A 21,378-nucleotide genomic window follows, 5' to 3' on the forward strand; every position below is an offset into this window, starting at 1 on the left:
GAGAACTTGGTGCGATTAGCCAGATGGGCGACAGTATGAGGGGAGTGCGTGTGATGCCGCCTTGTGTCAGTGTGGGCTGCTGTCATGGCAGAGACAGAGCGAGGACACTGAAGAAGAAAACACAGGGGTGTCGCTGGCGTCCTACCTGCTGCTCTTTGTTTTTCATTCTCTTCCTTGCTTTTGCATCACTGCCAGGTCAGCTACAGTCGAATGCCCCTTGTTGAGCTGGTGAGATGTGACGTGATGCGACGCTGTTTGTTAGCCTTCTCTGTCTCTGTGAAAAGGCAGCCCTGTTAGACTAAGGTTACCGAGAAAGAAATGAGCACTGCCCTATGCCAGTGTGCCCTGTGATGCCCTGACTTCTCTTTCTCTTTACTGCAGCTTTATTGCCACGTCAGAGCCGTATGGCAAACTCTGCTGCAAAGGCTTCTGCATCGACATCCTCAAGAAGCTGGCCAGGACCATCAAGTTCTCGTATGACCTCTATCTGGTCACCAATGGCAAACACGGAAAGAAGGTCAAAGGGGTCTGGAATGGCATGATTGGAGAGGTGGGTCCTTGGTGAAGTGACTGGGTGGTGTCGGGCTGGCTCAGACTTCAGTCAAATGCGAGACCAAGTAATGGCTGCCCACCTCGTTTGAAAACTATCATCTACCACTTCCACTAATTGCAACAGGGTTTGGAGAAGGTTGGTTATCTTCCACATACGAGATAAAGACCCCTTCAGTGAGCCCTGGGCCTTTCCCACTCATTGAAGGTGTGGCACTCATCTCTTCATGTGTTGTGTGCCACGTGCTGCATGAGCTCTTAAGTCGGGCAGCGCTGTGCCCTGCTAGTTGGTGTCACCATCTGGGTGTGTCTCTCTAGGGTTTCCATGATTCCTCCCACATCTCCCGAGGGTGTATGCCTCTGTTCCAGGATTGCGGACTTGTGGTCTTTGAGATTTGCCCAGTGGTTCTTTTGGTTTAGTGCTGCCAGGACAGGCTGAGGCTCCTCTCAAGTTAGGAGTAAAAGCACAGAAAACGGGAGGATGGAAGTTCACAGACGGGGTCTGCTGAGAGGAGCCCTAAGCCTGGCATAGATGCCCAGATGGGATTTTCATGTTAAACCCCCAGTGACCTTGACAGTCCTATCCGGCAGGGCGAAACGACATTCAAGGAGGGCCTGACGGAGAAGAGAAGCTGATCTGAGCCCTCCAGGTGTCCCAGACTGAGTGATGGTTGAATGGGACCTACGCAGAGAAGCAGGTTGTGCCTGTGTGGGTGGTGGGAATCACTGAGACCCTAAGTGTAGACTGCTGGACCCTCGCTGAGGTGTTCCTGTCTGCACTTTAGTAGGGTGGACAGTCAGGTGTTTTTTCTTAGACTCATGGCTGCTGCTGTTGTTTCCGCAGGTGTACTACAAGCGTGCTGACATGGCTATTGGCTCCCTGACAATCAACGAGGAGCGATCGGAGATAATCGACTTCTCTGTGCCCTTTGTGGAGACTGGAATCAGCGTAATGGTGGCCAGAAGTAATGGCACAGTCTCGCCATCTGCCTTCCTGGGTAAGAGCTCTCTCCGTGACTTTGAACCAAGCCACTAATTCACTTCCATATTGACCCAACAACAAGATACTCTAGAGGTCTGCGCCAATCTGGTGCAAGTGGGACGTTCTCCTAGTGAGGATCGTGGGCAGGAGAAAATGGGCACCCGGCCTCACTGACTCACCCCCCTGTGGGTCACATGACCCTGGCATAGAGTGGCACCTCACAGGTGTACTGAGGGGATGGACTCAAATGGAAGGACGGCCCTTCAACAATGTGACTGCTGCTAGGGCAGGGCCAGGGTTGATGCCCTTCTCATACCCACTCCCTCCGGTAGGTGGGGCAAGGGTAGTCCACCCTCTCCTATCGCATGACGTCTGCAATGGTGGGCTTAGGCTTAAAGCAGCCCCCTATTGCTGAGAGGCTCTGGTGACACTAATGTCTGTTGGGTGGATTGATGGCATGCCAGCACACTGCCGTCTGCCCTGAAGTGTCTCTGTAATGGGGGTCTTGACCTGAGTGGTGGTCCAGGAGTTGGAGTTGGTCAGTAGTGTAGCAAATGGCTCGCTCGTGCACACACACACACACACGCACACACACACACACACACACAGAGACCCCTGCAACGTTAAACGAGTCACAGAAACGTGAGGAGAACAAAAGGCTGCCCAGACAGCTGCAGACATGATACCCACTTAGCGTCAGACCAGTGTGTGGCACTTCAGCTGTCGCCATCCTGGCCCCAAATGTGCCATACCAGACTGTCTGTGGCAGCACCCTGGGTCATTGGGCACCTGACTGCTGGCCCGCAGAGGGATGGCACAATTTGTGAGGCTCTGAGCAAACAGCCTGAGCTAATTAGCTTTTTAGAGCATCAGAAATGCACTGGAAGTGCGTCGCCCGTTGATGAAGACGAGTGCCTGCAATTTCATGTATTTAATGATTTATGACAATTTGATTAAGTCAGCCTGAAATGATTGCTTTCTGTGCCCTCGTTTTTTGTCCCCGGTGCCTTTTAAATGAGGGTCTCAACTGCCACCATTGGCAGACCAAACAGACCGCAAGGCACTTACAAGAGCGAACAAAGCCTCCCGTCCCCGGTGCCCTGTCCAAGCTGCATCTCTCCGACATTTCTTAATAGGTGTTAGCGGCACAAAAGCCGCACATCTGAGGATCGCAGAGCTCCTGGAGTCCGGAACGTCCTTGAAGAGGAGGAGGAGGAGGAGGTTTAGCTGAGGTGTGCTGGGAATGAGCTTGGAGTTCTGCAAGGGCGCCATGCGGGAGGCCTCTGGAATGAGCCTGGGGACCTTAAAAGAGGTGGACAAGTGAGGTGTCATTAGACCACCACGAGCAATCGGGGACCACCTGCCCACCGGCACTCCATGCGAGACAGAAAAGTTCACCCTGCAGATTCCTGGGCTTGCCTGACTGCCCACCCCCAAGTTTCCAGTTCTAGTACTGGACGCGCACCTCCTCGAGCTCTCAAGGCGTTGATCAGGTTCCGTAAGGCTTTTGGGTTGACTAGAAGCATGGCAGCCTCACCGTGGTGGTCTTGGAGTTCACACGTTAGTTAGTCCAAGCCGCTCTACAAGTGCCTGACGTCATTCTTGTACCATCTCTCTGGAGCCTCGTGTTCTCCCATAATAATGAGAGCAAGTGCAAAAGTATTCATCTGTGCTTGTTAATCAATGACTGGCACTGCCACGCTTGCCCTTGTGCATTTGTTTGGCTGACGAGCAAAGACACAATCCGAGTCGTGAAATTGAGCACCTTACAGGTAAAGTCAATCGCTCCGTGGCCATCCTTCCTCCACTTGTTTGGTACCTTTTACCATTTCAGGGCCATGGCAGCCAGTCTGTTACCCATGGCCACCAGGGTACAAGTTGTGTGAAGCTGACCTGTTGAATGGGGTCTTGAGGAGGTGACGTGGGCACACCTCCCTTAATGACTGCTGCTTTGTTTTGCAGAGCCGTACAGCCCGGCGGTGTGGGTCATGATGTTCGTCATGTGTCTCACGGTGGTCGCCATCACTGTCTTCATCTTTGAGTACTTCAGTCCAGTCGGCTACAACCGTTGTCTCACCAGCGCCAAAAGCAAGTGCCCTCTTCTCTTGGTTTGCTCATGTGTCCCCTTGTGCCGTGAAGGGTCTTGTCTGATTGATTATTTTGTGTGCCCTTCTGTCGTCATGCTCGCCATTTGTTTCTTCCCTTTTTTTATTTATTTATTTTTTTTTATCTGGGCCTTTGAAGCTGTGGCCCTCAGATGCGCCAGTGGATTTGTGCCATCTACTGACGCAGTCTGAAAATGTTTGCCAGTGAGACCACATGCCCGCTACTGGCATCACATATGCAATGTGTGCTGTTGCAGGTTTATGACCAGGTCTCATTCACAGGGTTCACATTGGTGGCCCAATGGCAGGGTGTGTCACCCTTGTCTTTTGCCCTTCCTGTGCCCTGAACATTCTTTCCTTCTCACAGTCCTCCCTTGCCTTGCAGACCCCGGAGGCCCGACGTTCACAATCGGCAAGTCCATCTGGCTGCTCTGGGCCCTCGTGTTCAACAATTCAGTCCCTATTGAGAACCCTAAAGGCACAACCAGTAAGATTATGGTGCTAGTCTGGGCATTCTTTGCAGTCATCTTTCTCGCCAGTTACACTGCCAACCTCGCTGCCTTCATGATCCAAGAGCAGTACATCGACACAGTGTCTGGGCTGAGCGACAAGAAGGTAAGGAGAAAACGGGTAAAGGGCTCTGAGTAGGGGGCGAGGAAAAGTGCCTGGCATTCCTTTACCCTTGGCGGAGTGCCAGGGACCAACAGTGCCATCAGTGGTCACAGCAGCCCACCTTTACTTGGTGCCCCATATTGTTCATCAGCGGTCACCCTTGAATAGACCCCCTGGCCTTAACCTTCATAATTTGTGACCCTCTGCTGCTACTTCTTAGCCAGGATGGCCTCCTGCCACCCCTTCTTGGCCTGTCACTCTATCGCTCCCTAGCACCTGCTCTCTGGAGTCCTTCCTTTTTGCATACCCGACGTCATTTGACACCCATCAGTGGCACTGCCACTTGAACAGAGGTTAGCAGAATTACTTAAGTGTAAGGGGGGCAGAGTGCGGTTTAACAGTGGGATGAGGAGGGCCAGAAACTGACTCGAGGAACCAGGATGGAAGTGACAGTTAACAGGAGTGCCATTTGGAGGGCCTTCAAAGAGCTGTCGTGATGGGCAGTCGAAGGAGTGGTCAAAGTACCAGGCACCATGGACGGGCATGTGAGGGTAGCTGGGTCCAATGGCAGTACATGGGCATTGACAAACCGGTGATGTAGCATTCATTTCATGTGCTATTCTTAGTGGGCACTGCCCAAAATGTGTTTTTCAGGAAGGGTCATGATGAATATATATAGACTTATGGAAAGGTGCCAGCAGGCTATGCCAGTATCGCAGAGTTAGATTAAACAAAGGGCACATAAGCCTTCAGGAGGGGGTGCCCCACACTTTAATGTGCCTCCATCAGTTCTTAATACAGGCCAGACTGGGTGGCATCAGTCTGTTGAACATTTTGTTGAGTTACATTGAGAGGTGGCAGGTGATGCCACAATCATGATAGAATGGACAACACAACCACTGGCATAGCTGGTGGGATTCAGTGATCCTTTGACTATATCTGCATGGACACATTGCTTCAGCATCTGCCAGTAAGCCATAAAACACGAGGTGGGCACTCAGAGCTTGAGGTTTACTTTTGTGCCATTAGGTGCCAAACTTCACCGCATGTTTAGTTTAAAGCAAGAGCTAGAAATGAGAAAAGCCACCGAAAAGGAAAGGGGAAATGAAAAGAAACGATGCCGAGTATCTGTGTGAGATGCCAGCCTTCAGTGCCTCACCTGGGGCCACTCATTTCACTCCCATCATGTCAGTGCCCTCGATGCATGCGTTTGTCTTGAGTGTCCCCTGCAACACTACCTAATGGCTGACTGCCCGTCTCTGTTGTTCAGTTTCAGAAGCCCCAGGAGCAGTACCCGCCTTTCCGGTTTGGCACCGTTCCCAATGGCAGCACCGAGAGGAACATCCGCAGCAATTACCCTGACATGCACACCCACATGATCAAGTACAACCAGCGCACGGTCGAGGATGCCCTCAACAGCCTCAAAACCGGGTAGGCAGTCGCCCAATCTTGTTGTAACAATGCAGTCTGTGTGACCAGGGAATTGTGGGACATGAAGTGGGGCGCATCTGACGAAAGTGCCAGGCACTGATTTGCAGTTGGCGGTGAGATGATTTGATGTGGCTGAGTGACCGACACCGGAGCTCATCCCACCCGTTTTTAATGTTCGCTAATCAGGTGGTCCTTCCACAGTGAGCCATGGAACTCTCCTCTGCCAGTATTGTGCCCATGCAATGCCCTGGCATCATGCCCACTACATAAAAGGCACTATGAGTCATTAGACACAACAGCCTGGCATGAGAGACACCTTCAGTTTACACAAAGCGAATGTGGGACACGGGCGTCTGGCCAGCGGGGAGACGTCTTCTACATGTGCCAAACGCAATGCCAGCAATTGAAGGGGCCATTAATCCAACAGGAATCCTCCATCGACGACGTGAACGTCCGCCACAGAAAATGCCACACAGATGTGCCTGGCATCTGCGAAAAGAGCCAAAAAGATGAGCACTGGCACTCCTTGTTTGATACATTCTTCCTGCTGAGGGGGACGGGGGCAGCAAGCCCATCTGGTCCGAGTTGACCATCCTGCCTGCCCCCTGATACTTCTGCCAGTTCATCTGGAGAATTCCCAGGCCACTTGAGACTTAAACTCTCACCATCAGTTTGTGGAACCTCTTCCAGTGAGCCATGCCTGGTCCACCTTGCTGTGAGTGGCATTTGAGACCCTGGTCTGATGTGTTGGCTCACCATTTGTAAGGTGCAAGTTGGTTGCGATGCCAGGAGTAAGCCCTGCCCGTCAGTAATCCACTTCTGGGTAGAACACGCTATCACATGATGTGTGTCATACTTTGACATGTCAGCTGTGCCCGCCTGATCCACTCGGATTGTGCCAGTACCCACCAGGGAAGCAGAAGCGCAGCAAGTGTCAGAACGTGCAGACTGCACACAGACGGAGCCACGGACGGGCATTACCGAGACCCTTGAGCTGATGGCGCCCCCTGGCAGCCAGGCAGACTTGTGTGGCATCTCATCCTCGCGTCATGCACTCATGTTGTGTGCCTACAGGGAGTCTGTTTGGCGGTCTTGCGTTTCTTAATCTGACTTCATTAGAAGGCGGCTCGGCTGGCAGAACTAAAGCGGGCTTTTGTCTTCCTGCCTTCCCTCCCTCCTTCCTTCCTTCCTTTCTTCCTTCCCTCCCTCCCTGAATTGACAGGAAGTTGGATGCCTTCATCTATGACGCAGCTGTGCTCAACTACATGGCTGGCAAGGACGAGGGCTGCAAACTGGTTACAATTGGCAGCGGGAAGGTGTTTGCCACCACGGGCTATGGCATCGCGCTCCAGAAGGACTCTAAATGGAAGCGTCCTGTGGACCTGGCTCTCCTGCAGTTCCTCGGCGACGGTAAGATGGCTGTAGTTTTGCTGTCCACTTTGCAGGTGGCATTGTGGCACGGTGGGTTGAGCCAGGAGTTCAGATCCTGGCTTGGATGTGGCCTGTGCATTTTATTTTTATCTCCCTGTCCGATGGGCTCTTGTGCCACATCCCAAGGTGTGCCTACTGCTGTCGCTTATTAACTCCTTTTCACTGACGGGCACAAGGCTAGAGTACCTGGCCATCTTGGGGCACACTGGGGATGACTGAGCAAAACAGACATGGAGAGATCACACACACACAGCCCACACAGACGGTGACGAGTCGGTCCTGGAGGTCTGGGCTCAAAAGACCACTGGTATGGGGGCTGCTTGAACCTCCACTGCCATTGACTTTGGTTGTGTGTCATTGTCGAGGTGCTGACAGTGTCCCTCTTTCTCTGTCCTGCCAGGTGACACCCAGAAGCTGCAGACGGTATGGCTGTCCGGGATCTGCCAGAATGAGAAGAACGAAGTGATGAGCAGCAAGCTGGACATCGACAACATGGCTGGCGTCTTCTACATGCTGCTGGTGGCCATGGGGCTCAGTCTGCTGGTCTTCGCCTGGGAGCATCTGCTGTACTGGAAACTGCGGCACTCGGTCCGCAAGTCCAACCGCCTCGACTTCCTGCTGGCCATCAGTAGGGTAGGAACGCCTCGGCTTTGGTTCTTGGTGTTGGGGGGGTATTGCAAGGCGCACATTCACATCTGAGCCCTCCTGCCTGGCAGCTCTCTTGGGCACACTGATGGGATATTCAGGCCCATTGGCTGGGCTCTAACCTCGCCTGCAGGGTGGCACACACGGCGCGGTCCGGGGGTTCATCCGAGGCTCTCCCTCATCTGCTGCCTCAGTGAGTCGCCATCCCTCGCCCCGCTCGTTTCCATGACAATGAGATGCTGACCGCTCGCTCCTCTCTGTCTCCCCCTGTAGGGCATATACAGCTGCTTCAGCGGAGTCGAGGACGTGGAGAGCCCGATTCACATCCGCAACCCGGACCTCACCACCAGCTACGCCCAGGCCAACATGCTCAAGATGCTGCAGACGGCCAAGGATATCGTGTCTTCGGCCAAAGTGGAGAACTCCCTGGAGAACGCCACGCGGACCATTGAGAGCTGGGCACGGAGAAGTGAAAACATCAAAGGGGGCTTGGGAGGACGCGGGCCCCTGGCAGCAGCCTCCGATTCAGTCGCCAGTGCCATCCGGCTTCCTTACATTTCCAGCATCACGGAGAACCACTCGCCCTTCAATCCGGCCCTGACCATACACTCTGAAGAAAATGGCAGCCGGCCGTTAGCGGAGAAGCAGAGGGGCATCGCCCGGCCCACTCCCATCCGGTACACGTTGCCTGCCCGGGGGAGCCCACTGTATGACAGGACACTGCCCATCTCCAGCCTGAGCAGCCCCCAGATTGGCATGAGGGAGTCTGCCCCGCTGATCGCCCCACACCCCTCCAGCCGGCTCTATGTGGACGATCGCCACCGGCACCCTGGCTCTCCGTTTGTTCCCTACCGGGAGCTTCAGCTTCCCGACATTTACAGTGAACAGGGTGAGCCCGCCTCCCGGAAAGTGGCCGCCGACGGCTTGATGCGAAAGAAGAGAGCGCAGGCGTACGTGGCCGAGTCTCCGGCGATGAGGAGGCGGCCTGGGGCGCGGGAGCCAATCCGGGGCTTTGCTGAGCTGTGTGCCAACCACCTCACGGAGAACCACCTACCGACGGGGCCGGGCACGAGCAGCCCATACCCAAGAGCCAACAGCAACTGCAACTCGTGCTTGAAGGCCCACCCGGAGCCAGAGGGGGTCCCACTCTTGGGGAAGGAGAAGCTTGCCCGTCGTGCCTCCTTTATCAAGGCTACATGGGGGCACAGTGACAAATTGAGACCCCTGGAGGACAAGGGTGCCTTTCCTTGTGGGAGGATGAATGTGCCCGACTTGTTTCCCAGGGTGGCACTGAACAATAAAGCCAGAGGAGCTGGCTACTGCTGCCCACTTCCCACAGACCATGCCAACGGCCGCGCCCATCCCTGCAAGGAGCCGAAGCTGAGGTACTCGCAGTCCACCCGGCTGCCGTCCTACCGAGAGGCCGTGCTGCAGAATGCGGCCGCCCTCCGCCGCTCGTCCACGGTGGTCCACAGGCACTACTCGGCCTACTTAAACTCCTTCACCAACCTGCCCGTCTACGTGGGCCCCCTCACGCAGGGGCCTCCCCACTTTTATGGGCAGCCCAAGGACGTGTGTGGCCTCTTCCCCTACATGGGGCACTACCCCGACGAGCACGGCTTCATCCCCCGGTGCGGCGGCAGGCGCCTGGTTTACGACGACGAAGAGGAGTATGGGCGCTATGACGGCAGCCGGGGGCGAGGAGACCGCAGGCAAGTACTCGTCGCCCGGAGGGTGAACAGCCCGTTTGTGCCAAAGCCCTGGGGGCGAGTGTCGAGTCTCGAGTCGGAGGTCTGAGTGGACCTGCTGTACCACGCCAGAGGGCAGAGAGCCGCTTGGTGCCCACCGGCAGAGACTAACTGAGGCCCAGTGGAAAAGGGGAGAGGCGAATCGGCCGCTGTCCTCACACCCCGGGGGTCCGCAGCCCGCCGTGTCTCACACTGGACCTTCTCTTATAGTCACCTTTCACCAGATGGGTATGAAATGGTGCAAATGCCATGTCTTCCAAATGCCACGTCTTGTAAAGGCTGGGCCTACTTGGTGGGTGGTTCTGGTTGGCATCTGTGTCCTTGAAGCTCTTCCACTACTCAATAAAATGTTAGGGGGTCTTTTTGGGGGGGGCTCTACTGCACTTGTCATCTGCTTTTTATCTTGTCTTTGTGTCATTTGAACCCAAGATGGGCAGGCCTGGAGTTCCAGTCACCATGGAGGTGACTAAAAGTGGGTGGCATCAGGCAGGGCATCTCTTCTCCAGTAGGCCATGCAGCGTCTACTCACCAATGCCAAGTCTGTAGTCAGCCGTGGAGGGGGCACTGGTCTGGTTCTGTCAGTGTCCTTGGGTGGTCTGGCCTAAGTGTGTTTCAAGGGTGCTGCCCTATCAGCTCCAGGCGTGTGCCAGTCTTTGTTTCCTCATCTGATGTTTGAAGAGACCTTGCTGGTCCTCTGACAGCTCGGGCACCTCACTCTGTTAAGGGAAGGGGTTCTGCCAGTTTGGGCAGCTTGTTCATTAGGGGTTTGTCGTCAGGTACGAGCCATGATGTGAAAGTGGGCTCAGCTTGGGGGGCTCGGTGGGCTTTGAAACTCAAGAAGCAGTTAGCAGTGGTGAGAGCTGATTATGACATCGCGTCTCTTCCTCCATGCTGATGCCAATATCCATGACTGACATGCCACCTACTGTCCATCCCTGGACCAAAGCAACCTGAAGGAAATGCCAGTCTGGCAAGGGGCAGCAGCGACTTCCACTGTCTGCTTTGGGGCTGGGGTCTGGTAAGCCAGAGTTGAAGGGTCAAAAGCCCTTCCCAAGTTGGCACAGACCGGTTTCTTGATGGTGCCACCGAGAATTGAACACAGGTCCAGGTGGCTAAGCCACTATTTGAGCTTTTCAGCCACCTGGCATCAAAATCTTCTTGCTTATTGCACGTGTGCCCTGTGTGCCAACTGCTGAGGCTGATGTGATACGGGCCGACATGTTGGTCGAAGCGGGGGACCCAGCGCCTATGGTATGCATCAGTATTGGGCACATGCAGATGCCCTGGCCAAGCTTGGACAGGCTGGCATTACCTCTGATTCAGTCAGCTATCCACTCTCCCCTTTGTTATTCTGGGTGAAGGCAGCTGGCACTGAGGGAGTTCTCACACTGGCATCACCCCAGTGATGGGGCCCAGGAACTACCCTGAAGGTAGATGGGCCTTGGCAGGGCACCCATGAGCTTTCAGCTGGGTCCAGTGGTGAGCACCCATTTGGCCAGACTGAGTAGGCCTTCCTTCACAACCTTTACGTGTCTTCATGCCAGGAGCTGCCTGGCAGCGTGGGGGTGACATACCCACATGCCTGGCATGAGCCTCAAGCTGTGGCCTGGTAAGGATGGCTGGGCTGAGTGTTCACTTTGGTCTCCTCTAGGAATCTGATGCCCACTTAACTCAAAAGTGTCAAACAACGAAAAAGTCAGCATGGCATCACCTGGCGGGCACACCTGAATCGGATGGAAGGTGACAGATAAGCGCCAACCTGTCTCACTCAATAAAATCTGAGAGCTGTAAACAAAGACTGTCCTGCCGTGGCTTTCACTTCAAGCTCTGGCAGATGGCTGTCTCATGCCACGGGCACACAGACCCTGCCTGGCAGGGGTGGCGGACAGAAAGCAGGTGAGCTGAGATGGCAGACTGTGAACAGATGCCAGTGTGCCGAGTGACACCTTTTGTGTCATCAACATCAAAGATGTGCAGGGCAGGTGAGTGGCGACTCTGAATTGGCCCTTTTGTGACTGGCACTGCCCAGTAAGGTGGGCTCAATCATGGGCATATGGGTACGAGTCCTTGTCTGTCGTCAATCAAAGGTGCTGTCTGGGGAGATTCAAGTCGCCAGTGCCATTTAGGGGTGAGCAGATGGGCATTGCCACTCGGGTGGTGTGTGTGAGGGGACAGAGACACGCCAGGAGCGACAAACAGACGGATGGCTGGCGCTGTTCTTGTCCTTCTTTTAAAGACCCCCCACATGTCGGGGTCTCTGAATGCTCCGTCTGGTTCACTTCCTGTTCCTATAAAGCGCCTCCCTACCACCACAGTTTCAGTGTTTGCTCTTTAATGCCCAGCTCAGGCCCACCCCTCCCCCGCACCACTCTACAGTCTCCTCGGCCCACCCGCCACGCTCTTTTTACAGTCTGGGTGGTCTCTGACCTGTCAAGCAGGACCGTGTTCTACTTCAGTCAAGCGGGCAGCTGTGCGCCAGTCTGCCACAAGGCACACATTGGCATTTGCCTGATGCTGTCTGCCTGTCTTTCACATTCATGTAGCGGCTCCACGTGCCAGCATTAGAAAGGTCAGGACCACCTGAAGAGGCGTCTCACGGGGTCCCGGGGGGATCAGCCAGATGATTTCGCTTTCACTTTTATTTTGTTTTGTGCTGAAAACGAAGCGCGTTCGGGGGGCAAAGGTCATCAGCAGCACGTGATACAAGAGTGCCCTCTGCTGGTCCAGCATGGCACACACCGTGAAAGCTAACAGGGCCATCTTCACGCCACCAGTTGCCCATCTGTGCCCTCTGTACTCAAGCCCAGCAGAATGGGCACCAGTCCCAGTTTCTGCCCACTTTTCAGGAAGTCCCACTAGTGGTCTTGATATGCTGATGACCAGAGGGGGTCAACCACAGGAGCAGGCAGATTAAAGCAAAGACCCCCTTAGGCACGGGTGTGACTGAGAAACAGGCGAGTGGCATGTGCACCCACCCTAAGGAGCCTCACCTGCAACTGCCAGGATGGACGTGTGGCGCCACACCATACCAAGGAGCATGTGCCCACCATCAAGAACACGAGCTGAAGATGAGGGGCACCCGCAGCATTTATCAGGTCATCCCACAGTGACTCGGGTGGACACATCTCCTTGTTGGCATAGCGCAGCAAGGGAGAAGAAGAGGAGCCATGGGTGTCCACTGTGCCAGCTGTACCATCTACTGTGTCCTGTCATGCCAAATGACCAGTACTGTGCCCAGAGGACAAGCCATCAGCCCCCCACCCCCCCCAGTTCAAACCCCTGGCTGCTTTGAGGGCCCACCCGTGCAGATGGTCACCAGATCTCTGCGCTGATCTCTCTAGATGGCCATGTCTCGCTTCTTAGTCGGGACCACCCACTTATTAGAAACCTAGACTGTGAGCTGGCAGCACTGAACGCTGTGCCACCATTATAACCAGTTTGTCTCCCTCTGGTCAAGCTGGGTAGCACTGCCAGCCTCATCAAGCTGGGATGGTCAGATGGTGAGTGTGCCAAAGCTGACCAGTGCAGGACCACCCTGAGGACATGAAGGTGGCACTGACCACCAGAATTGTGTGTGTGTGTGTGGCCTTTGCCATCTGGCTGAGCTCTGTGCACTCAGTTTACTTCTGTATAGCGCCTTGACTCGTATGCCCCCTGGCTCGCACTTTGACCACAAACTACTGCGTGGCAGTGTGATCCTTCCAGCTGCCAGTTGGTGCTGCCCGATGGCATTTAGCGCCTTGATGCTGCACATGGAGGAGCCATCAAGTGCAAGGCCAGCTGATGTTACCAATTAGCTCATCACAGAAACTGCCACCACCAGGGTGCCACACTGCCCGCTTTGTTTGGATGCCATGCGGGCACAGACTCATTCATCTGAATTGGGCTCAAAGAAAGTGCACGTGACACTTGGTGGTGCAGGGTGGCAGTGATCAGTGCCAAAGTAAGCATTAAGGTGGACGGGCAGAGAACAGCTGGGCATTGGGGGCTCAATGAGAACATGGTAGGGGGATGCGGGCACCTTGGAGGTGTTTACTGAATGGGCCTCCATTTGTGGTCTTGGCCTGACCAACGTGGCACACGGAGTGCCCGGTGCTGTTGAACTGATGTCCAGCCAAGTGGGCCGTGTCACAGGCAAGCAGCTGGCATTTGTATGTCACTTTGAATTAAGAGGGTCGCTTGCACCCCTCTGTGACTTCGGTTCAGACTGGTGGCTGGGCAACAGGTGCCACAGGCAAATGGGAATAGGTGGCAGCTCAGCATACAGAAGGTGACTGTCCTCTTCTGGTTATCCTGAGGTCCATTACGCCTTGGCTGCTGCCCGACCCAAAGGCCTATGCCATCCTCTTAGTGTGCCAGAGCTGATCTGTCCTCCACCTGTGCCCCGTCCTTTAGTGCTCATCTCAGTCACTTGGGAATCCAATTTATCCGATTCAGCATGTCACACAATGTCACCAGAGTAGACGTGACGGCCAGGCAGGCATCAGTCAAAATGGGCATAGTGGGTCTGATCTGCAGCCTGACCAAGTTAGCCTCAGGTAAACCCTAAGTAAGGTGGCATGTGTGGCACTGTCACCGACAGTCATTAGGGCACCTGGCTGAGCGTGTGAGGACATGGGCACATGCACACCCACCCAGACGGGCCCATTCAGAGTCGCCCACCCACAGACCGGCCATGGCGTGCAAGTCTATGGCACTGAACCCCCAGTGCAGTAGTCACCCTACCCGCTGTGCCCCCAGCCACCCTGTGCTCAGCTTGGCTTCTAAAAGCAACAATCTGCAGACGATGACATGAAAGACCATGTGCCCACACTGCCAGCTGCCCAGCGATGTCAACAGCTGGTAGAATGTCCTTCAGACTCCATGCCCGTCTCATTGTCTTCCCACTGTGGATGGTACTCAGGCCACTCTACCATGCCAACTTCTAGAAATATTTAGCAAGGAAGTAATCTGGCAGCTCCTGCCATTCAGCTAGTGGCACTGTGGTTGGCTGGCAATGCTGTCTCTGCCCACACATTCTGGGCTCCAGTCTCACTGCAGGCCCTTTGTCTCTCCTCCCGGGTCTTCGCCTTAAAGATGCCCATGACGGACTGGCACCATGTTTCTTGTGCCCTCGAATCAGATTAACCGGTTTGATGGATGGCATGGGGCTCAAGCTGTTGAAGTCAGAGAGAACCATAATTAGAAAGCCATTCACAATGGCATAGGATGGCAGAGGTCAGCAGTGAAAATAAAGGGGGAGACGACCACTCGAGAAGGACCAAGCAGGGCTGGTGAGTGGGCATCATGTGCCAACACAGGGGGGCAGAGGTCAGGCCATGCTGGATGCTGTGTTTCCTATGCCCCACTTTATAATTGGAACTTTATGGCAGGTCCAACATGCCCACCACCTTCAGCACCATGGCATGGCACTTCAGGCTCATATCCCACTCTCACCACATGTTGGTGGGCAGATTCTCCTCCAGGGGCACAGACGGCCAAGCAAAACAAAATAAACAAGAAATGGAGTGACATGAGTGGCACAGGCAGCTCCCTTGGGCATATTCACCCACTTAACATTGGCTCTGCCAGGCACATGTGGTACAATGATGTCCCCTAGGGCCTCAGTAAATCCCACCCCTTGACCCTCTCACCCATCCAGGTCATGGGCACTGAACTGAAGGTTCACCATGGCACAAAGTCAGAACTATAATTTTGAATGGAGCTGAAAGGCCACCGTCTACCCAGACGGACCCTCGGATCATTTCAGTTGGGACATGCCAAGGGGGGGGCCAGCTGATTTGATTCACGAGGCCGAGGCACTGTGCCCCCACAAGGCTCAACATCACCTGGGTGTCTGAGCGTGTGACACACCATTTGTCACCAGAGGGACCCCAGTCTTTCTTGAGAGTACCCTGGGTGGGGTGCCATCTTCATAAGTGGGCATCTTTCATTCTCAGCTTCATCACGGCAAGCAAAGCACATGAAAGCAGGAGAGTCGGAACAGATGGGCAGGGCGGCAACCGAGCTATGTGCCAGCTCTCTGATCTCAGTACGAGGTGCCACCTACCAGTCACACTTCAAAGAACCGCGGGCATCCGTCGAGGTCCCTTAGGTGGCCCACAGCGTGGGCTGCAAACGGCGATGCTGAATCAATTTGGAGATGAGCGAGTGTGCAAGGCGCTATATGCAGCGGCTCTCAGTCAAGTCCAAGGAGTCTTCACTGCTCTGTGGGCACCTCAAATCGTGGCTGCCAGTCCAGGCCCGCGGTGAATGCCAATGGCCACTTGTTGACCAGCTGGTCACAGACAAAAGAAACCAACAAGGCCAAGTTAAGTCCTGGCCACCAAGGTTGTGGTCCCTGGCAGCAGGGTGCAAGGCCAGGATGCCCACCACTGCCCTAGGGAGAAATCACACCTCTCATGGCACAGCATGGCATCCTCTCACATTCATCAAGGATTGGGCTAGACATTAGGGAAGTGGACGAGCAGGTGCTGGCACCGCTGTGGGCATTGGCATGAAGTTCCTTTGGTGGTGGGAGCCTCTAGTCAAGTTGGTGACTGTGCAACCTGTGCAGTGGGCATGTGCCCATAAGCTGATGCCAATGGTTTTTTACCACCAAGTGTGAAGGCACCTGGCGGGGTGATCTGGGCAGAACAGACTGGCAAGGGATCACCTATCCCCCGTCACAGATATGACAGCCGGCTTATCATCAGTGTGCCACCCTCTGACTAAATGATGTAACTGAAAAAGGTGGGCACCATTGGGCCATACATGGGCAGTGATGCCCTGATGATCAGTGTGCAAACAGCAAGTAAACAGCATAACAGGATCTTGAAGAGTGGCAGTGCCAGGCCACACTATCGCAGGGACCATGCCAGACTTCTTTACAGGTGCCAGCAGCCCCTGGGTTGTGCCCGCTCCTTCATCTATCTATCCAGGTGAAGAGCAGCAGTGCCCCCTCACTTACCTTCACCCTCGTTGGTCCTTTAAATCAGATGGCAGATCTGTCTGGGTGTCCACCTTGCTGCCCCTCTCTGGACCCGCTGCCTTCTGCTGCCCACACCCATTTAAATGAAGAGCGAGATGGCACCGTGGCCACCTGGCAAAGCTCTCCTGTGACACACCTTTGGCAGGGACTGCTTGAGGGCCCCTGTGTCTCATCTGGCCATACACGCCAGGTACCTTCCGTTTGCCATTGAGCCCGCTGCCCACTGATGCCCGCTCAATTTGTCTTTTTTGGTTTCATTTATTTCCAGGCAAGAACTCCAAACTCCCTCCAACTCACTTCTCAGCGTGAACTAGAAAACCTCAATTACTGACCCAGCGCTGCTTGGCGCTGATGCCCGAGATGCTATCTGACGGGACGGGCAGACAAAGACGGATGTGGCGCGGCGGGCTCATTTACTTGGCTCAGTGCCACTCTTTATCAGAGATCGCAATTCGCCGAAGTCTGACTCGAGCATCAAAGTGACAAGTTAACCAGCGGGTGACACTGAGCCGCCACAGAGGGACACAGGGGGACTTGGGCTCAACGCAGGCACAAGTACTGCATGGCCTGAACTGACCTCAGCCCAGTGCCCAGTGTTTCCAATGCCTGACTTTTGGCTCCCACTTGGGCATTTTTCTGGGCAGCCTGACTGGCACTCGTACTTGTCCACCATCAGAGCTGCTTCAGCCAGTTCAGTCACAATCGGCATCGGGCCCCAGCATCGGGCCAAAAGCAGAAGCACACGGGTGCCCATGCCAAGAGCTAATAATAAGACACAAAGGCAGGGAGGGCATCGTCAGAGTGGCTCCAGCCACCTTTACTGGTCTCGTGTGTTACAAGTCAACTGTTTCAAATGCACACTGTGCCCCTGGCAGCCCCCGGTGGTCTCTTTATACAATGCTGGCCAGCCAGCATGCTTTTGGCCTCCTTTCAGCCTGTGCAAATAAAAGGTGCCACATGGCACCAAGGCACTGTACCAGTCTTGAACACCTGGCATTGAGGACTTGGTGTCACCTTGAACAGATGTGCCCAAATGCCCAACAAATTCTTCAGGCAGGTAGAGTGCATTCCGGGATGAGGAAGAGGAGGAAGTTAAGAAAACTGAAGATGATGAGGAGTGAAACAAAGTGCCCAAAAACACAAAACTAACAGGTAGGCAGCCAGTCGAGGTGCCCACTTACATCCAGTGACTATCAGCACTCAGCTTGGCACTACCTTCCCGTTTACTTTAACTGTGCCCAAGGCATTAGAGTTAATGGAGGTAACTGGTGCCATCTTTTGTCTCTTCATTACACGTGGAGGTGCGCAGCTCAAGGAGAAGTTGCCTGTGGTGGGCACATGATATGACATAAGCACACGTGTCTGGTATGCCGACTTGAACCTCCAGGTCCCTAACTGGGCGACAGTGCACTCAAATGCCCAGGGCGGCCATCATAAGGGGACAAGCCCATGGCCGATGGGGCAAAGGGTGACACTGAGCTGCCATCTGCAGGCTGAGCGGCCATGAGGAGGCGCTGCGGAGCTCAGACATGGCGGCTAAACGGCCCAAACTCGGCCACTTGAGGCAGATGGGTGGTGGACGGTGGCGCGTACGCTAATGGCACACTAATACCGAGGGGTCATACTGATGTGACAAGTGACACACCGGTCACAAGGAAGGCCAGCTGGCCAGGGAGGCTTGTGTTGGCACCATTCCAAATCATCAGTGGAGTTCTAAAATAAAGGGAACACGAGAAGTGAGGGGTGCCGCTTGGCACTATCTGGCGCAGCCCTTGTGGCAGGGTTCAGTAAGGCAATTGGACATTTCTAGGGCACTTGTCACAGCTCATGCTAACGTTGTACCCACTGGTAAACGGGGCGCCAACTAAAGCCGCAGGGGGTCAAACGAAAACGAGAGGAGGGGAGGAGAAGAGAGCCAAGGGCACCCGGGAGGGCACAACTCGCTGGCGCCAGGCCCCGCCTCTCATTGCCTTCTCAACACTCGGGTGACTGCCAGCTCAGTGCTTGGTTTCGGTCAGGACGATATTGGCGGTGACAAACATCAAGCAGGACCCGGCCCAGACCAGCACGAACCAGACCCAGAAGACGTGGTGGAAGGGCGACCTGTGCTTGTTGTCCGCCGCGTCGCCGTACGTCAGTCCCACGTCTTTGCGACCAAAGTAGACCAGGCAGGCCGGGATGATGTACTGGATGCCCGTCCCAGCGAAGGCACCCGTGATGCCCACCAGAGTCTCCAGGTCGTGGGTGCAAAAGGCCACAATGATGGGAGGGACCAGGGTGATGAGCGGGAAGACCACCCTGTCGACAACCCAGGGGTAGGTGCCACCCCGGTGGAAGAGGGTCTTCCAGTTATTGCGCAGCGTCACGGCGATGATGGGGAAGTTGGTGCTGATGGTGAAGACCGGGAAGAGGCCCAGGAAGTAGCGCAGGAAGGCCACGCCGATGACGTCACAGCTGTCGGTGAAGTTGAGGGTGTACATGTCCTTGAGGACGCCGCTGTCGAAGCAGAAGATGGCGGTGAAGGACAGCAGGCTGTAGAAGCTCAGGATGAGGACGTAGTCGAGCAGGACCAGGGCGCTCACCCGCCTCTTGTCGGAGATGGGAGTCACGACGGAGGGCAGCGAGTGCTGGCACATGAACGAGTAGACGCAGACGCCGAAGAGGTTGGGGACCCCGAGGAGCACGGCGGCCGGCGGGTGGCCCTCACCTTTGCCTTTGCCAATGCGGATCAGTGCCAGGATGATCATCGTGGTGAAGGCTGCAATGGAAAGAAAACAGACAAACATGTCAAGAGGTGCCCACCTTGGCAGTGTCATCACAACCCAGCCGCACGCAGCAGTGGCAAGACTGGCCCTGGGCTCTGCCATATCATGTCCAGGTAGAGGGGCTTGTCCATGAGAGTTCAGACCCCTCTCTGGATGCCCATCTACCGTGCTTGGCATTCTACTGCCTCCTGCTGGGGGCTCCACACCAAGTTGTAATCGGACTGACACACTGGCATGCCCTCAGAACAGTCACATCAACTCACAAATGTGCCCGCTGGGGCACTGAGTGCAAGTTAGCAGGCCAGCTGGCAAATGGGTGCCTGGCATGCGTTCAGGTGTGCTTGGGGTCTTTGGCTCATTCCTGTACCAACATGACAGAGTGCAGTGGACCCCAGACACAGATGGCCGAGGTCAGCACCGGACATCCTGTCACCCGAGAAGGGTCCGTGCCCACCTCAGGTTTGAGTAAATGTGTGGGCACAGAGCCGCTCAGTGACCGTCACACACGGATAACGCGAGGCCACTTTGAGTGGGACGCTGACCACTTATGGGGGTCCCCTCCTCCGGTGACGTCGATTCCCCTTCTTGTACTGACCACTCACACGGGACACCCACGAGCAACTCAAGTGTGGGCCTTTCAGCACTTCATGGGCACACAACAGACAGATGGGCATAGAGCTGGTGAGTCTTACAGACCACTAAGTAGGTAGGCATGGTGCACTGGCAGCCAGCCACATGGGCGGTTCTTCTGTGCCCACTCACACTGCCATCTTGGGTTAAGTGACCAGTAGGCCCTCTGGTGTCTCGCAGATGTCTGTTACACAGGAGACGGGGCACGATGGACTCTTGACCTTCCATGGCACACGTGCCAGGGGTCACTAAAATCGTCAATCAGGCTGACCTGATAACGGAATGCCCATCTTAAGGTGGCAATAACTCAATGAACATGCCAAGCCTGCCACCGAACTTCCTTGCATGAGCGGGCACTCACAGCCCACTCTCCTCTTTATTTCACATCCCTGTCTGAAGTGAAGCCCCCCGCGGTCGGAGGATCCCGTTAATCGGCGGCTCATCGCCTCCACCTTCAAAGCGCCGCCATATGTCAGCTTAAGCCTTCTGTGTGAAGATGGCGCTGCCCACACGACGGCTCTGGGGAGACAAATCAATAGTCTAAAGCCAGGGAGGCGCGCCCGACGCCTCAGTAAGTGGGCAGCTGAGCCCGCTGCCTGATGGGAATTGTCCACGGCCAAGAAGATGAAAGGCCGACCCTCCCGCCCTCGCACTTCAGAGGTCTCGTCTTCAAGCCCCCCTGCCTTCCGATGACATGATAAGCTGCTGCTATGCTGGCACCGCGCCCGTCTTCTCTAACAGTCACCGATCAGAGACAGAGGACGAGTCCAGGGACCCATGAAGGGGGCACCACCTCGAAGAAGCTTCAACTCCGGGGTGCCATGCCTGCAGTGCCAGTCCCGTCACCATCCCAAATCTGAAGAGGGACTGCACGGGGCACACGTGAACAGACCCAGCCCAGGCATTATGCCCAGTCACTCCCCAGATGGCAGGCACTGCACCCCTTCCTTGATGCACAGCAGAGATGGCATTCGGACCCGGGGTCTCAGCTCAAAGGCTAGGCTAGCTAGAGGGCACCCCGTGGCTCGGCCCCCCCACTTTTATTTAGCGTTCCAATTAGGCAGGCAGCCATGTGGGACGCCCGCTTACAGCGCAAATGAAAAAACACGAAACCCCAGCCGTTGACTCGGTGAAGGGCACACCGGTTAAATGAGTCAAGTGAGCGGCGCGCTGGGCATCAGGAGTCACCACGTTAATGGGGGCCAACGGTGACACAAATGAGCCTGAATTGCTTATTGATTATCCATCAGGCTCATCAGAAGCACCGCGGCGCTGCAGACAATCACTTAGCTAATAAACGGGCATCGAGGAATGAGAGACGGGCACAAAGAAAGCGACCACGCGGGCCCACACCTGCACCTCCAAGGGCCTTTCGGGTTAAATCCACTCTTTTAAAAGGAGAGGAGCCTTCCTTATGGTTAGTGCCCACTGCCCGCTGCTTTAGGACCCGCAGACACGGTGGGGGGGGCCGCACTGGGCACACCAAGATCAAGAAAAGGGCATCCATTCA

General features: G+C 55.2%; 2 protein-coding genes across 2 annotated transcripts in view; one reads left to right on the forward strand and one right to left on the reverse strand.

The window, feature by feature from the left end:
- Nucleotides 1-11,043, forward strand: part of grin2cb (glutamate receptor, ionotropic, N-methyl D-aspartate 2Cb) — a 51,282-nt gene extending 40,239 nt beyond the window's left edge. Inside the window, exons 6-13 of the mRNA XM_039739996.1 lie at nt 382-550; nt 1,394-1,547; nt 3,494-3,619; nt 4,022-4,251; nt 5,519-5,679; nt 6,902-7,089; nt 7,511-7,743; nt 8,029-11,043. Of these exons, the coding sequence (XP_039595930.1) occupies nt 382-550; nt 1,394-1,547; nt 3,494-3,619; nt 4,022-4,251; nt 5,519-5,679; nt 6,902-7,089; nt 7,511-7,743; nt 8,029-9,552 (2,785 nt within the window). The 3' untranslated portion in view covers nt 9,553-11,043. The remainder of the gene's footprint in view (nt 1-381; nt 551-1,393; nt 1,548-3,493; nt 3,620-4,021; nt 4,252-5,518; nt 5,680-6,901; nt 7,090-7,510; nt 7,744-8,028) is intronic.
- A 6,218-nt stretch (nt 11,044-17,261) lies between these two features.
- LOC120517220 (transmembrane protein 104-like) overlaps nt 17,262-21,378 on the reverse strand; it is a 38,641-nt gene continuing 34,524 nt past the window's right edge. The window contains exon 9 of the mRNA XM_039739387.1: nt 17,262-19,231. Within this exon, the coding sequence (XP_039595321.1) occupies nt 18,471-19,231 (761 nt within the window). The 3' untranslated portion in view covers nt 17,262-18,470. The remainder of the gene's footprint in view (nt 19,232-21,378) is intronic.

The sequence above is a fragment of the Polypterus senegalus genome, chromosome 17 (genome assembly GCF_016835505.1).
Source record: "Polypterus senegalus isolate Bchr_013 chromosome 17, ASM1683550v1, whole genome shotgun sequence".
Taxonomy (NCBI): domain Eukaryota; kingdom Metazoa; phylum Chordata; class Cladistia; order Polypteriformes; family Polypteridae; genus Polypterus; species Polypterus senegalus.